Genomic DNA, 16,190 nt, shown 5'->3' with positions numbered 1-16,190 from the left:
GCTGCGGGGTGCGCTGAGGTTGTACGAGCCTTGTTAATTATACATATATTCTTTTTCCACAGTAAAACCAATAACAAAAATGGCTGCTTATTTTGGGGAGTCAGCAAGGAAGGGGGAAGATTAACGGAAAAAATATATTCTTTTCTGTAGCAGATCTTTGGGGAACAGGGAACTTAAGGGTGACGGTAGTGAATTGATAGTAGCACTTTGAAGATACCTGGAATATAAATTCCAAAGAGGTGTCTTGGGCCAAAGAAAGCTCCTGAGCTAAAATGTAGCAACAACGGCTACTCTTTATTGACCACTTATTATGTGCCAGACATTGAGTTCCTCCCATCAGAGCAAGAGACAACAGAAGCTTCAGCACCCCATGTGTACCCTCAGTCTAGCCTTCCTCGCTTGTTCCAGATGAGCTCGTGGATTTTCACATGCTGTTTGTCATCATTCAAGAGTCAGGCATCAGTTCCCGTGAGTTGTCTCCTTTCCTGATCTCTCCTCTCCAAATGCTCTGCCGGTGTCCCTGGTGTGGCATTATTTGGACTCCGCCAGCAGACTGTGAGCTCCCAGAGGCTGCACTCTTGTCTTTTTCATCTTTGGTTTCACTGTGCCTAGCCCAGTGCCTGACACATGAGAAATGCCCCCCACCCCGTCCCCAATGCTCAGTGAATAAATGTTGCGTCAGGGCCAGACAAGCAGAGCTGACACCACTGTGAGCTCCAAGCTCCCTTTCCCACTCTCAGTTGGTAGGAGAGAGTGAAATGTTATTTACAAAAACACCAAGTCAAACAAGGCCCTCCCTTCTTGATACGCTGAAACTGTGCTGAAAACAGCCAGGGGTCACCAAATGGCAGCCAGATGGTAACTGACTGCTGCTCCCTAACTCCAGGGGCCTGGGGCAAAAGGCTTGGCCGCCCACCTGCTTCTAGGGACCTGTGATCATCCACTATGTAGGGAAAAACCCAGACAGTTCCTCCTGAATTCCCTTCTGCAACCAGCTCTCGGAGCAGCTGAGCCTCTGCTGGTTCCCACCAGTCTGAGGGGCTCCCAACGCCCACTGGAGCAGCTCTGTGGCCAGCCTCGACCCAGCATAGGTACTGCTTGCCTGCCCCCACTTCTGTAACAGGGAGGTGTTAACTCTGCAGTGCCAACTCAGTGTAAGGGGTGGGAACAGCTGGACAGTGAAATAGCTTAACTCAGATGGAGCAGAGGAGCCCTAGGAGAGACCAAGAACTCTGAGGACACAGAGTCAGGAGAAAGAGGGACTGGATTTTCTGCAATGTTCCCAAACAAAGAGAACTGCTCGGGCTTTGGGGAGAGCTCCGTTTCCCTCTGTTCCATTCAGGACAGGTTCCCTCCTCCCACAGATCCAGGAGGCAACAGGCCCCCAGCTGGTTATCAGGTCTTCCAGCATGAGGGCCTTTGTCTCCCCCTCAGACATCTAGCTGGCAGGGCAAGGGGCCTACAAATCCTCCCTGACCCTCCCAGCTCTTTGTTATCTCACAGGGAAGATTACATTTCTGTGTGGGGAGGCAAGGTGCCAGGAGGCCTCTGAGCAGGACAGAGTCAAGCAGAGCGATGGTCTGACTGACCCCCTCTGTCTGGAGCTGGTCAGGACTGCTTGGGGATGCCCTCCCTCCTCTGGCCTGGGGCCTGTCCCAAAGTGGAGGGGCTGCATTTCTGAAAGAGAAGGAGGAGAAGCAGCTCAGAAGAGGAGTGAGGCTGGAAGGATAAAAGCAGGCAGCTCTCAGGTATTCAGGAGCCATGTCTGTGGTCTGTGGGTGGCCCATGCATTCTCTGGGTTTCTCACTTCTCCATTTCCCTGTTTTTGGGCTATTTCTCTAAGAACTAGGGGAGGGAGAGTTATCAAGTTAGCCACTTGCTTTCATTTCGGTTTCTTGCTAAATCTATAGAGAAATTTGTTCAGCATCAGGTCTAGGTCTCCTTAACACCAAACAGACAAACATTTAGACCATTCTCTTTCTATTTAAATCAAGGGCATATTCTTCAGCTTCCTCTTTTGGGTTCAAAATACTCCTAAATGCTTCCAAATCAGCAGACAAAAAAAGATGGATTCAAATCCCCTTGTTTTAGAAGAATCGTCAAGAGTGATATATTTTCTTTTAGTAAAAAAGTGAGAAAATGGTAGTTAGGTGTTGATATTAAGTGCTGTATTTTCCATGGCTCATCTTTCCAGTCATATTCTCCTCAAATTGTATTTTGTCCTCTGGTCACCCTCATCAAGTTCATCAACAACAAAAACACATAAAATACCTCCTGAGTAATCCTGATACAGAGATGGGATCTTTGCCCTAGTACAGTTTAGGAGTTCGTTCAAGAGAAAAAGGACAACTAACAAGGTTCTGTTAAGTATCAAATCAATGACGGCCCTGGTCGTTTGGCTCAGTGGTAGAGCGTTGGCCTGGCGTACAGAAGTTTCAAGTTTGATTCCCGGCCAGGGCACACAGGAGAAGCGCCCATCTACTTCTCCACCCCTCCCCCCTCCTTCCTCTCTGTCTCTCTCTTCCCCTCCCGCAGCCAAGGCTCCATTGGAGTGAAGATGGCCCGGGCGCTGGGGATGGCTCCTTGGCCTCTGCCCCAAGCGCTAGAGTGGCACTGGTCGCGACAGAGCAACGCCCCCTGGTGGACGTACCGGGTGGATCCCGGTCGGGCGCATGCGGGAGTCTGTCTGACTGTCTCTCCCTGTTTCCAGCTTCAGAAAAATACAAAAAAAAAAAAAAAGTATCAAATCAATGAGACATAGCAGACGGCAGGTAGGGGTTCCAGGAAGGGACAGTGCTGTGATTGGCAGGGAAGGTCTCTCCAAAGGAGAGGGGTGTGAGTTTGGCCTTCTTCTAGGCCTGGAGTGTGAATTATTTATCATGAAAGAGGCCTGCTGGATGGGCAGCTTATATGGGGGGGGGGTATAAACAGAGCCTGACCAGGAACCAAATGGTGGAAGGGTGGAGAGAGAGGCTTGCAGGTGGAATAATCCTAGAAACAATGGTTGAAGTTTATTTATTCCACAGATATGAGAATTCTTGCTTTTTAGTTAGTTTTAAATTTATTCATTTATTCGATACTTATTGAATATGTACACTTTGATCAGTCAGTAAACATTTATTGAGCACCTACTATGTGAATGACACTGTGTTGGTCTATATTCTTTCGCCTGCCGATCAAATAGAGAAATAACTTGAGACTCTTTTCTTAAATTTAGGGGAAAAGGAGTTACCTTGTTCTGTATTTAAGATTCCACAGCTTTACAAGTTTAGGCTAGGTGAGGATGAGGGAACAGGGACTACCATTAACTTACATAGTAACTTCTATTTGTGGCACATTATTGGTACACTAACATCTGTTATTTTATTTAATTTGATTCTCATGACAACCTTGTGAGGGAGTCCCAATCAACTGGGGGTAATATGTAAACAAGTCTTGATTTTTTTCAGATGCATGGCTTGAACAAAATCTAAGTAGTTTATAAGAATGGATGTATGTATTCTTATAAATACATACATCCTGTGGTGGCGCAGTGGATAAAGCGTCGACCTGGAATGCTGAGGTCGCCGGTTCAAAACCCTGGGTTTGCCTGGTCAAGGCACATATGGGAGTTGAAGCTTCCAGCTCCTCCACCTGTTCTCTCTCTCTCTCTCATAAAAAAATGAATAAATAAAATCTAAAAAAAAGAATGGATGTATCTTTCATACTTAATGTGACATACTTCTCACCCTACCAGTAGTCCCCACCCGGGTACCATGGAAGTTGTAGAAAAAATATTGACTCTTTGTTCCTTCCTGTGACAGTCTGCTTTCTCAATTCTGAGGAAGTCTAAGAATTTGTATTTTTTAGAAATGCTCCCACAAAACTCCTGTCCATTTAGATTAAAGAACCAGTAGATTATACTACTCTGTGTAAGGATCCAGGGCAAAGGGCGTTTTAGCCACTTTCCCTCGGGTTCCATAGAGTACCAGAGCATGTTCTGGATGGACTCTGATTAATTTACAGAACAACTCCACCTCTCAACTCCCACTACCGTCTTTGCTTCCGAAACATTAACGGCAGGCTGGAGAGTTCTGGGGGCCAAGAACGGTGCTGCAGAATTTACAGGACCCAGCTTCCCATGGACCACAAAATCTAACGTATGTGGCTAGGGTAAAATGAGAGGGAAGGGCTGGGTCTGAGGAGGGGCTCGACCTTGTCATGAGTAAAAAGTTTGCATTTATTGAGTAACTATGCCAGGCCCTCATTTAATCCTCAACTCTACTTGTAAAGTACTATTATCTCCTTATACAGATGAGAAAACAGAGCAAGCAAATTATATTCCCCAAGCACACAGTCAGACTTCAAAGGCCATGCTGCCATGTACAACCTCAGGGCGACAGCGTTTTCTCACCTCAACCCCAAAACTGCTCATCTGTTCACTGCCTGAAATTCGGGCGCCCTCCTAGGCGATGCTGGGATGGAAGGGCACGCGCGCACTCAGATGGCAAACCAGCTCGCAGGAAAGGCGCGGCCGAGCGCGGAGCAGCTCAGCCTGCTCCCCCCTCTCCCCGGCCGAGGCTCCGGAACTACAAAGCCCAGCAGGCAGCTGCAGGGGGAGGAGGAGGGGGTGGGACCAGCGCGGGGTGGGAGTGAGAGAGCGAGCCTCGCGCCTCGCCGGCGCACAGCGCTCGGAGCGCTCCTGCGGGCACTGGGACGGCGGCCTCGGCAGCCGGGAGCGGCGAGCGGAAGCCCGAACTCTGGTGCAGCCGCAGCGCGCGGAGGAGCCAGGGCTGTGCCCGGAGCTGGGCGGAACGTGGGACAGGACCGAGACTCTGCTTAGCGCATTGCGGCGACCTCGCCTTCCCCCGGCGTGAGCGCGCTGCAGCTGGAAAGCAGCGGAGACTAAGGACTCTTCTGTGGACCGAGGGGTGCCCCGCAGGGCGCACGGTACCGGGACTGCAGTCGGGCACGCCGCGGTGCCGGGGCCCCTTCAAGGAGATGACGCCCGGGCGGCAAGAAGCGTGAGGCGCCGCCGCCGGGTCTGGAGAGGAGGGCCACAGGGTCTGGAGACCCCGGGCGGCGGACCGAGCCCTCCCCCAGCCCCGCCTCCGGGGCACCAGCCTCGGCTCCATTGTTCCCGCCCGGACTGGAGGCGCCGGGCGCCGAGCGCCACCGGGAGTCGAGCGCCGGCCGCGGGGCTCTCGCGGCCCCGCCAGGAGCCCGGGGGCGGCGGGCCGGGGACGCGGGCGCCTGCCCGCCCGCACAAGCCACGGCGGACTCTCCAGAGGCGGAACCGCAGCGCCGAGTGAGGTAAGAGTCGCGGCGCCCCCAGATCCGGGGCGGGCTTGGCATCCCGAGCGGCCCCCGGCGCTGGAGCCTCCTGGCTGCGCGCTTCCCCTGCCGCAGCCGGGTCGGGTCCGTCGCCTCCCCTCGCTGGTTACCCGCCCCCCTCCGCCTCCCGACTCCCTCCCCAGCGCTCTGCACCCCCCTTTTGTCTCCCCTCCCTCCCTTGGCTTGCGTCGCCTTCTGCGCCCCCTGCCCGCGCTCGTCCTGCCGCTTAACTTTTCCGCCAACTCGCACTGGGGAGCTGGCGAAGCGGCGGCGGCGGCGGCTCCGCGGTGAGTCCGGGGAGGGACGGCCGGGATGGAGGCGGCGGCGGCCCTTGACGTCCTCGGACTAGGGAAGAGGGTGGGAGTGGGCAGCGAGGTGCGGTGTGTGTACGTTGCATTCCACTTCGTGTCTTCTTAGTCCACTCGTGGGGACTCACCCCAATTCAGCAGGTAGCTCTGGGTGGAACGGTAAAAATGCAGGCTGTTTCTAAGTCCTTTTCCACCTCGGAAAAGTCCGGGGTCGGGGTTGGGGTGCGTGGAGGGGCATGAAGAGGGAACGATGTGGAGGGGTAAGTTAGCTCCTCTCCGAATAGGTTTTAACTCCTGTGTCGTCACCAAATGGCTGCATCTGCCTTAGTGGAGCGAGAAAGGAATTCCCTTTTCTAGAAGGGCTTATCTTCTACTCAGCCCATCTCGGAAAGGGTCAGAAGTTTGTGGAAAGGGAGGGCGCCCAGCGGGTGATGTTAAGCCCAACCCTGGGTCTGGGGGAGGGGAGCGTTCTGTTCCAATCTGGTTCTAAGAGGTGGGGGAAGGGATGAGGGTTTTGTCCGGTGCAGTTCACTCGGCGGAGATGCTTGGTGCTTCTCTGGCCCAGACCCCTCTTCCCCCCACCTCCTCCCGTCATGTTTGGGGTTGGGAGAAGAGGGTCTAGAACCCGAATTTGCGAAGTAATCTATTGACGTTGTAAATGGAATTCATTTAACACTTAGCCTATGAAGGCAACCAGACACCTTTGGGAGAGGGGGAGAAGCCTGCTTCTCCTTTCTGGGCCCAGAAGCTTATTAGCCCATTTAAAATTTTTGTGGTGTTTTTCTCCCCCAACACGTTTCCCCCGGTTTCCAGATGTAGCAGCCGCATCTGGTTCTGTTTCACCCCACACGGGTACACCGCAGCCACGTTATTAACATCCCTCTTCCTCCCTTCACTCTCCCCAAATTAAACTGGAATTCTTCAACTTGTCCTTTCCACCTCAGTCTTTAAAATTGCTTAAGACTTAGAGATGAGGCGTTGGGATTTGGGAGAAAAAGTTACCCTGGGTCCCAAGTTATTTAAGATCTGATGATGGTGGTGCTTTCTGGATTGTCCGGAAAAGAGACATCGCAGAAGATGGGGCCAGGGTTTTAGGGGGTGGCACTTGAGAACAGTTCATCTGCTGGAGGTGGACTCTTTGGTCATGGGTCTGACCTTGAACTGGCCCTGACGGAAGTTTCTGAAAGTAAAGTATTGCTTCTGTCCCTACAGTTACAGCCGGGGCAGCGGGAGCATCTGACCCTGTCCAGAGCCCGCCGTCTCGTCTCCGGTCGCCCGGCGGCGGCGTCACGCGTCCCTTTTCCACCCTACAGGGAACAAGCCCAGAGCTCAGCGGCCGGGGACGTGGGCGGGGGCGGGGGCGGGGGCTGTTGCTGCCAGAGGCGCTCCCTGGGAGTTTTTAAGAAGTTATTAGGGCTGCGGCCCCCGGAAAGTAAAGTGGGACATTTTACCATCCAAATAGCGGCTACAGTTTTGAAAGCGGGGATTGTTACAGGCTCTTCTTTTTTTTTTTTTTTTGGAAATGTTCTTTGAGGTAGGAGAGCACCTTGTGGTCCTAAGTTGCGGGAGGGTGGGGAAAGTTGGTCTCTCTCACTCTCTCCTTTCCAGTCTCTTTCAAATTGAAAAAACTTCTCTGGTGTCTCCTTTGGGCGGTAGTTTTGGAGGCTGTAATGAAATCGCACTTTCTCTAGACATGGCAATTAAGGTGACTGTTTCCTCCGCAGATGTGCCCTGCCCTTTGTACCTCCGGACCAGCGCTTTTTTTGGAATACCATCTAAATTGTAGAACCTTAGCCTTGAGACTGTTTAGCAAAAAGTAGCCATTTTCCCCGTTGGCTCAGGCTCCTGGTTTCCTCTCTGAGGCTTGTTGAAAAGCTAAGTAGCAGGGCCCCGTGGGACATGCCTCAGTCTGGCTAATTACCCCGAGGCCTGGGTCATCTCCCTTCCTTTCAGTGACTGAGGGCAAGAGTGAGTGAGAGCCATTGCCGAACGTCTGTCCTGGTGGCCTGCTTCCCTAATGACTTGGCTCCAGCTGGGATGGTCAGTGACCAGCTCCTTGAAATATCTGTTGCATTTACTCTTAGTCATAGCTAAGTGTCAGCCTTTTAATGAGGGCCATTCGATGGATAGCTACTTGGACATGTGTGCTTTCACTGCCTGCTTTTATCATGCTTATAGAAATGCTCATCTTGAAGGCATTTTCACAAACGGGATTTGGGCCAGAGTGGGCACTACTTCCTTTGGTTCCCAAGTAGACAGTCTTGGGTGCTTTTTTATCTTGGCCTCTGGCCACGGAGGATGTTAGAAAGTTATGTTAGGCGCACTTAGAATAGTAAGGAAAGCAAAAAGCACAGGAAGAAACAGAAGGAGCCTGGCAGATGCCATTGGCCCACCCCTCCCGAGGGAGAGGATTAGAGTCAGTACCCCCAGGCACGTAAGCCCGGGCTGGCTTTCTTCCTGGTGGACTCCGAAGGGCAGGGAGGTTGAGTTGAGCATTGAGTAAGCTGACTCCAGCCATGGAGACCAAGGAAAATCCATGGGTTTTTCTTTGAGTTGTATGCTTTTTGTTTGTTTTGGGTGTTGACCTGAAACAAGACTCCTAAACTAGGCAATTTGCTCCTGAGAGCTTGGAGTCTTAGCAGCCAGTCCCTCTAAGCGCTTTCTTCTTGCCTCCATTTTTTCATCTCTTTCATCAAAATGGCTGTTAGTTTAAGAGCTTCCTAGAAAGGTTGGAGCCCGTTGTTGCAGGAGGAAAAGGCAGTAGAGAAAATGGATTCATACGTCTTGTTCTGAAGAGACCTCACATCACTTGAGTTTAATTTCCTCTTGGGAGAGTTGTCTCACATTTGTTTTCCCAAGAGTTTCGTAAAAGGTTTGAATGTGTCAGGGACTGGTGGGAGTCCAGATGGAACCCTTTAGAGAAGGTTCTGGTACTTCCAGAGAGGAGTACCTTCCAGACTCAGGCTAGGATATTTGCTTTCCCCCGGAGGTTGCATCTGCCTTAAACAGAAGTCCTCTTCTTACCGCTGTTCCCCCTTACAATTAGAGCGGCTGTGTTAGGTCCCCAAGTAAATAGCCCTCTCCTAGGTGAACAGCTCAAGAAGATGCTGGTGGTCCATCCACTCGTCCATCCTGTCTTCAACAGCTAGGTTGCCGAAATTATGGTGGAGCAGTTCAGTGTTTCACTTTTTTTTTCTCACTAAATTTTTATATGCCTCACTCCCAAGGATATTTGAGTACTTTTTTACAGGGACTCAAAATTTTACAATAGTGTTTCTCTTGAACCAACTAAAATTCTGCACGCTGAGCTGTGTAACTTTTTTCAGATGATTAGTAAATACTTGCTCCACCACTCTCTCAGCATGAGCAGAGAAAGCTCACTTTTGGGAAAGGCAACCCTTTCTGTTAAGAAATAAGTCTTGCCCAACCAGGCGGTGGCACAGTGGATAGAGCGTCGGACTGGGATGCAGAAGGACCCGGGTTCGAGACCCCGTGGTCGCCAGCTTGAGTGCGGGCTCATCTGGCTTGAGAAAAAGCTCACCGGCTTGGACCCAAGGTCGCTGGCTTGAGCAAGGGGTTGCTCAGTCTGCTGAAGGCCCGCAGTCAAAGCACGTATGAGAAAGCAATCGATGAACAACTAAGGTGTCACAACGAAAAACTGATGATTGATGCTTCTCATCTCTCTCCATTCCTGTCTGTCTACCCGACTCTCTCTCTGTCCCTGTAAAAAAAAAAAAGAAATGTCTCATTCCCATTTATAGGAATTACCATTGTGGTGTCACTTCCCTAATTCTGAGGAATTGGGAGGTTTAGAAAATGTCCCAGTATATTTTGAAGTAGAGCTCGGCTGGCTTAACAAGGAGTACCTCACTGTTGCTTTTCTCTGGCATTCTCAGCCTCTTTTCTGCCGAGAGTGTCAATGTCAGTTTCTTTTCAATCAGCCTTTCTTTCTTTCATTCATTTATTCACCCAGTTAATAAATGTGTCAGCATCTGCTGTGTACATATTAGGTGCTAAGGGTATTGACAAAGGCTAGTCAGGTACAGACCCAGCCGCTAAGGAGCTCGTGATCCCGTGGTGTTTTTGGAAATTCAGAGGGATGAGATCCTTAGCTACAAGGCCAAGACTTGTGGCTTTCTTAGGTGGGGCTCAGAGAATATGAAAGCTTGGCCCTTTGAACATGGAGGAAAAGGCAGAGAAACACTTGGGCAGGGCATGGAGGTGGCTTAGAGCTGTGCTGCCCATAGAAATAAAACACAAGTCACATATAATCTTAGATTTTCCTAGTAGCCACGTTAGAAATAAAATAATTCACCCTGGCCGGGTAGGTTGGTTGTAGATCATCGTCCTGATATGCAAAGGTTGTGTGTTTGATCCCCAGTTGGGGCACATACAGGAACAGATCAATGTTTCTCTCTCTCTCTTTCTCTCTTCCTCTCTCCCTCTCTCTCTCTCCCCCCCTCTTTCAAATAATAAATACATTTAAAAATTAGAAAAATTCTGTAAAAAGAAACAGGCAGAATTAGTTTTTCCTAATTTGTTTCAATTGTGGTAATATATTTAATTTAGCCCAATATATCCAAAATATTATAATACGAACATGTAATCAATATAAAAATATTGATATACTTTACTTTTTTTAATACCAAGTTTTCAAAATCTATGTTCATTTTTAGTACACCCCAATTCTCACCAGCCACATTTCAGTTGCTCAATAGCCACACGTGGCTGGTAGCCATCATGTGGGGACAGTTAGGTCTAGAGCAGTGGTCCCCAACCCCCCGGGCTGCGGACCGGTACCGGTCCATGGGCCATTTGGTACTGGTTCTCAGAGAAAGAATAAATAGCTTACATTATTTCCATTTTATTTATATTTAAGACTGAACGATGTTTTATTTTTTAAAAATGACCAGATTCCCTCTGTTACATCTGTCTGAGACTCACTCTTGACGCTTGTCTCGGTCACATGATACATTTATCCGTCCCACCCTAAAGGCCGGTCCGTGAAAATATTTTCTGACATTAAACCTGTCGGTGGCCCAAAAAAGGTTGGGGACCACTGGTCTAGAGGATGGAGCTTGAAGATAGATAGTGAGAAATATTTTTGTAAAGGTAGGAAGTCTGTGTCCTGCTGCCAGTTCTCACAATATCCTGAGAGTGCTCCCCAGGAGTGACTGATAGCAGTGTTTATAATTCCTTACATTTCATGAGGACTTTAAAGAGGAGAGAGTAGCTACTTTCACCCACACTGCCCATCTGATCCTCAGAACTCGTGATGTAGGCAGGGCAAATATTTTAGCCCCCTCTACAGGTGCGAAACTGAGGCTTAGAAAGGTTCATCGGGCCCTGGCCGGTTGGCTCAGCGGTAGAGCGTCGGCCTGGCATGCGGGGGACCCGGGTTTGATTCCCGGCCAGGGCACACAGGAGAAGCGCCCGTTTGCTTCTCCACCCTCCCCCCCCTTCTTCCTCTCTGTCTCTCTCTTCCCCTCCCGCAGCCGAGGCTCCATTGGAGCAAAGATGGCCCGGGCGCTGGAGATGGCTCCTTGGCCTCTGCCCCAGGTGCTAGAGTGGCTCTGGTCGTGGCACAGCGACGCCCCGGAGGGGCAGAGCATCGCCCCCTGGTGGGCAGAGCATCGCCCCTGGTGGGCGTGCCGGGTGGATCCAGGTCGGGCGCATGCGGGAGTCTGTCTGACTGTCTCTCCCCGTTTCCAGCTTCAGAAAAATACAAAAAAAAAAAAAAAAAAAGAAAGAAAGGTTCATCGACTCTCTCAGTGTGGCAAAGTCACATATGGAAGGGCAAGAATTAATTTGTTACTTTTTCCAGAGAAGAAAAAGAAAAAGACTTGGCCCAGAACTCATAAGCTAATTTTCCTTACATCATTTTTGGACAAAAAGATCTGATGGTCATAGAATCTTTACTCCTAGAATTCAAGAGAAATGCAAAGTCATGGAGTCTAGCCCCTGTTTTCTCACCAGCCACTATCTCGTCTTCCACAAGTTGGTACTTAGAGAGGAGAGAGCAGGACTTGCACCCACACTGCCCACTGGATCTTCATAACTGCCTATGCTATAGGCAAAGGAAATATTTTAGTCCCTCAACAACTGGGAAAGCTGAGATGTACATGTGCGTGTTCCGCTCCCCCTCCCCTCCGCTTCCCTAGGGACCTCTGCACCAGGCAGAGTCGCTGCCGGTCCCCAGATACCCTGACGTGTGGGTGAACTGATGGTGGGGCTAACTGCAGGGTCTCTGAGGAAGCTGCCGTGTACACCTGGGAGCTGCAGGTCGCATTTGTCCAGCAGTCAAGGAAGGAGACTGTTTCCGAGGGATTTTAAGAATTCGTTAGTTAATAGAATGAGAAAAGGTGAGATGGAGGAGGAGGTGGCAGTCCCTAGAGTCCCCGGCAGTGTGTGTACTAGTGGTTTGCACCACTGTTTCCTGCAGTGGGGCGTGTGCCCACTTCCCTTCTCGTTCCGGGAGTTGGGGCCAGGTAGAGGCTGGATTTTCTTAGTATCCTTTGTTTTACAGGTGTGGGACCAGAGGCCCAGAGGGGAAGCAGAAGAGGCTGTAGCAGGGAAGCTGCCAGATTAGTGTGAAGTGCTTTGAATGCAGAGCTGAAAGGGGACAGTCAGCAGCCAGCCCACACCTGTGAGGAGGTGGGCAGACTTTTCAGGGGCCCGAGTGGTCAAGTGGCAGTGGAAGCTGCCTATTACGTTTGAAAACAACTCTAACCATTTCAAGATGATAGCATTCTTTCCCACTGGATACTAAAAATTCATTCATGATGCTAGTGGTTCCTGTGGGACTCAGGTTCTTAGTTGGGTATACCCTGTTGGGTGATAGGCCTGCATCAGTTTGGTGTATCTTTGGGATGTAATGATATATGGAATGTGGTGTAGGGGTGTCCTCTGGCAAGCATCGCTTCTGTCCCAGCCCAGGGATCATGCTCCATCCTGTGTCCTAGGTGGCACATCTGTGAGCTGCTTCCAAAGGGTCTTTCAACCAATGGAATTGAGAACTGAGGCTCTTCTATTTATTACCAGAGTTACCTCGGATCTGTCCTTATCTACTTGGTTTCTCTGTGGCACAGGGATGCCCTTTGGAGAAAGTGAGTTTTGTGTCAGATAGAACGAGGCTTGCGGCCTGACCTCTGGTGGCGCAGTGGATAAAGCGTCGACCTGGAAATGCTGAGGTCGCCGGTTCGAAACCCTGGGCTTGCCTGGTCAAGGCACATATGGGAGTTGATGCTTCCTGCTCCTCCCCCTTCTCTCTCTCTGTTTCACTCTCTCTCTCCTCTCTAAAAATGAATAAATAAAAATTTTTTAAAAAAGAACGAGGTTTGCTCAATCACTAATTTTCTTCCTCCTGCCTTGTTCTCCAGCATCTGAAATCCTGAGTGATGAGAATTTCTGTGCTGTTGCTTACCAGCTACATATCCTTGGGCACATACTTAACCACTTTGAGTCTCATTTTCCTCATGGCATAAAGGGGAATAATAATTCCAACACCACCACCCCCATTTATAGTGAGGAAGAAATCATGTTTTATACTTAGAGATTTTACCTGGTACATGCTTGGCATGTAGTGGATATTCAGTAAACCTTTGTTCTGGTCTTTCTCTCCTAGTCCCTTTAGCAAAACTCAAGGCAAGACTCTTCTAGTCCCTATTTAGAAAAATAAAAGAGAAATGCTTACTTCTGCTTTGATTTGAAATCATATAAAAATTTTAGGAAAGCCTGGGGAGGGAGCTGATGGTAGTGCATTCGTACACACGCTGGCAAGCACGTGCGAGCACAGCCAAGAATCCGGGGGGTTTCTGCCAGCACAGCCTGACTCACTCACAGGGGCCCCGTCGGCTCCGAGGAGGCAGGGCTGAAGCACCACATTAGGGCATGTTCCGGGGAAGTGGATTCTCTGAATTACTTGGACAGTTCCCTGGAGGATTTAGGACAAAAGCCACCTGGAAGATGGAGATGGTCATCCCCACGTAGCCCAAACAGTGCCCAGAAAGTCTCACTACTTGGTAAATGTTTAGCAGCAACAATCCCTTGTTCCTTAAGACCCTAGGGGGTTGTCTTAAATTTTACCACTCCAGACTTGAGGTGGGTCAAGCGCTGCAGACTGTACTTTTAAGGGCGGTGACGTGAGCCATCTTTGAGTTAGCCCTTGCAAGAGTGCTTTGACTTGTCTGTACAACCTTTTCTTCCCCACTTCTGGATTCATTTCTGTCGGACATCAGCCGGCGTCTTTCAGCACTGGGGAAGAGACCTGGACCCAGCTCGCGGTCCCACACTCTGGGCTCTTTTTAAGGAGTTGCTGGAAGTTGTGTTCTCTCCCTAAGGGAAGCTGATAGCACCAGAGCCCCCTGTGATGCCTACAATTTCTGAGACTAAAAGAAAGGGCCCCAGAGATCACTCTTTTCAGCTTCCTCGGTGCATGGGTCCAGAGAGGGCCAGCACCGTGCTTGGCTCCCATTTCTAGTCCTCGGCTTGTTCCATGATTCTTCATCTCTCTTTACTCCATACCAAACCCTTGGTTTTGTCCTGGAGGGAATGAAGTCTTAGGCTAGAATCATCAGCATGCTGAAAGCTCCTGCAGTCCCACCACCCTGTGAAGCCCTTGCCCACGAAGTGGCAGAACTATTTGGAACTTTCTGTAAAGCCATTTGCTTGCCCACCACAAATGATCTAGGCGCTTGAACCTTGGAGAACTTCATGACTATTTTTCCCAGCAACGCTTGTACACAGTAAATAGTTTAATTCAGTTCCACACTCAGTAAATAGTTGTAGAACTGAATTAAAGCACTCCTTTGTCTAAGTTAGGCCTATAACCTCGATTCAACACTGGGGCAGGACCACAGTTCTCCTCACTGTGTTTTAAGGAGGAAGTTATTGCTCCCAGCAGCACCCTCTGGACAGGCTGGCTCTGTGCCTGCTTTAGCTTCTTCTTCGCCTGCCACCTTCCCGCCATGCAGCCCCTCCTAAGTTGTTTTTTTTTTTTTTCATTTCTCCAGAGTCAGCTTGAAAAGGAGGATCAAGCTCAAGGCAGAGTCTCCATGGAGGTGTGGAGCCTGGTCACCAACCTCTAACCGCAGAACTGGGATGTGGAGCTGGAAGTGCCTCCTCTTCTGGGCTGTGCTGGTCACAGCCACACTCTGCACTGCCAGGCCGGCCCCGACCTTGCCTGAACAAGGTAAGGCACGGGCTGAGGGTCAGCCTGAACTCTGGTCCTCAGAAACAGGGTGGGCTGGGCCGGATGTGATGTGTTTGGAGGTGACGTGGTCCACTGGGAAGGCCCCACCCCAGCTGAAGCAAAGGGCCGCTTTCCTGGAGGCGAGACGCCCGAGGTACCTGGGCTGGTTAGGGCCTGACTATAAACATAACCACCTGCATGAGAGGTTGGGTCATGAAGGCTGGTGACATCCATTTGCCAGAGGTGACATGCTCTAGGTGGATTTATGCTTTTCTGAAAAAAGAACTTTTGATTGGGACCCAAGAGCCGGCTCCCTACCTAGACAGTTAATGAAATGGGGTTGGATGATGCGGTGGGGAGTGAGCTATCTATGAGTTTGGGTTTAAAACTTACATCAGGCTACAGGGGGCGTTGGGAAGTGGGAGCTTGGTAAAGACCTCTGGCTTCTAAAATTGTTCCAAAGACCCATCTTCTGTGAGGGTTGGCAGTCATGGCTACGTACTTGCCGTGTTGCCTTCCTTGACCGCAGCTCACAGGCCCTGTTGGGCGGTCTGCTGGGCGGTCTGCCTTGGGTGTGTGCCGCGGGAGAGAATCGGAAGAGATGAAAACCAGGGAGCATAAGGGGGCACGGGAGGAGCTGGGAGAGAGGGACAGCTCGTTGGACATGCAGAGAGCTTATTGTATTAGTAACAGGAAGGACTTGCCCTGCTGGTCACAAGATTTGCTGGAGTTGTAAAAATACTTCATGGAGATTACAGGTACAGCATATCTGGTGGCTTTTGAGGGTCTTTAAGAACTAATATTTGGGTTTTTTCTGTTGCCAAAGGGTGTGTGGCTTGTGATTCAGAAGGTTGGCAGGCGGTGGGTAAAAGGCGCAGGTGTGCACATGCCATGGTGGGCGCGTCTGAAGGGCTGTCAGTCTCAGCTGTCAAAACCTACCTGAATGGTAAATGATGAGTGAGAATATTTGTCCTCTTTGTATAGTGATGGGGAAGGAGGAGGGAAGGGTGTGTGAGACTTTCTGGAACGTGCACTGACTGGAGCAGGCAGATGAATGTTGCCTTCAGGGACTGAGCCGAAGGCAAGACCTGAGTAGAACATGCCAGAGACCCAGAGCAGGAGAGACCATCTCTGCCCACAGGGAGCTCACTGTCTGGTAGTGGGGAGACTAGGACAGAGGTATCTCAATACAAGGTGGAGTGTGTTTAAACCATGTTTACAACAAAATGTAGTGGACATGCAGAGGACGGTTCGGCAGGAGGAACTGACCGACATTCCAGATGGAACAGCGTGAGGAAAGGCACTGAGACAGGATGTATAAGGTGTACAGAGAATAATGTGTCTGGTGAGTAGGTAGGTAGTCTGGGAGATAACGCCCA

General features: G+C 50.3%; 1 protein-coding gene across 4 annotated transcripts in view; it reads left to right on the top strand.

The window, feature by feature from the left end:
• The first annotated feature begins 4,989 nt into the window (after nt 1-4,989).
• Nucleotides 4,990-16,190, top strand: part of FGFR1 (fibroblast growth factor receptor 1) — a 51,769-nt gene continuing 40,568 nt past the window's right edge. For 3 of the 4 annotated variants that reach the window (XM_066237211.1, XM_066237209.1, XM_066237208.1), the window contains exons 1-2: nt 5,161-5,292; nt 14,633-14,811. In XM_066237211.1, the coding sequence (XP_066093308.1) occupies nt 14,721-14,811 (91 nt within the window). In that variant the 5' untranslated portion in view covers nt 5,161-5,292; nt 14,633-14,720. Of the gene's footprint in view, nt 5,293-14,632; nt 14,812-16,190 lie in introns of all 4 variants that reach the window. The other variant, XM_066237210.1, reaches the window with a different exon arrangement.

The sequence above is a fragment of the Saccopteryx bilineata genome, chromosome 6 (assembly GCF_036850765.1).
Source record: "Saccopteryx bilineata isolate mSacBil1 chromosome 6, mSacBil1_pri_phased_curated, whole genome shotgun sequence".
NCBI classification, from domain to species: Eukaryota; Metazoa; Chordata; class Mammalia; order Chiroptera; family Emballonuridae; genus Saccopteryx; species Saccopteryx bilineata.
This window is presented reverse-complemented; position numbering and strand designations above follow the sequence as displayed.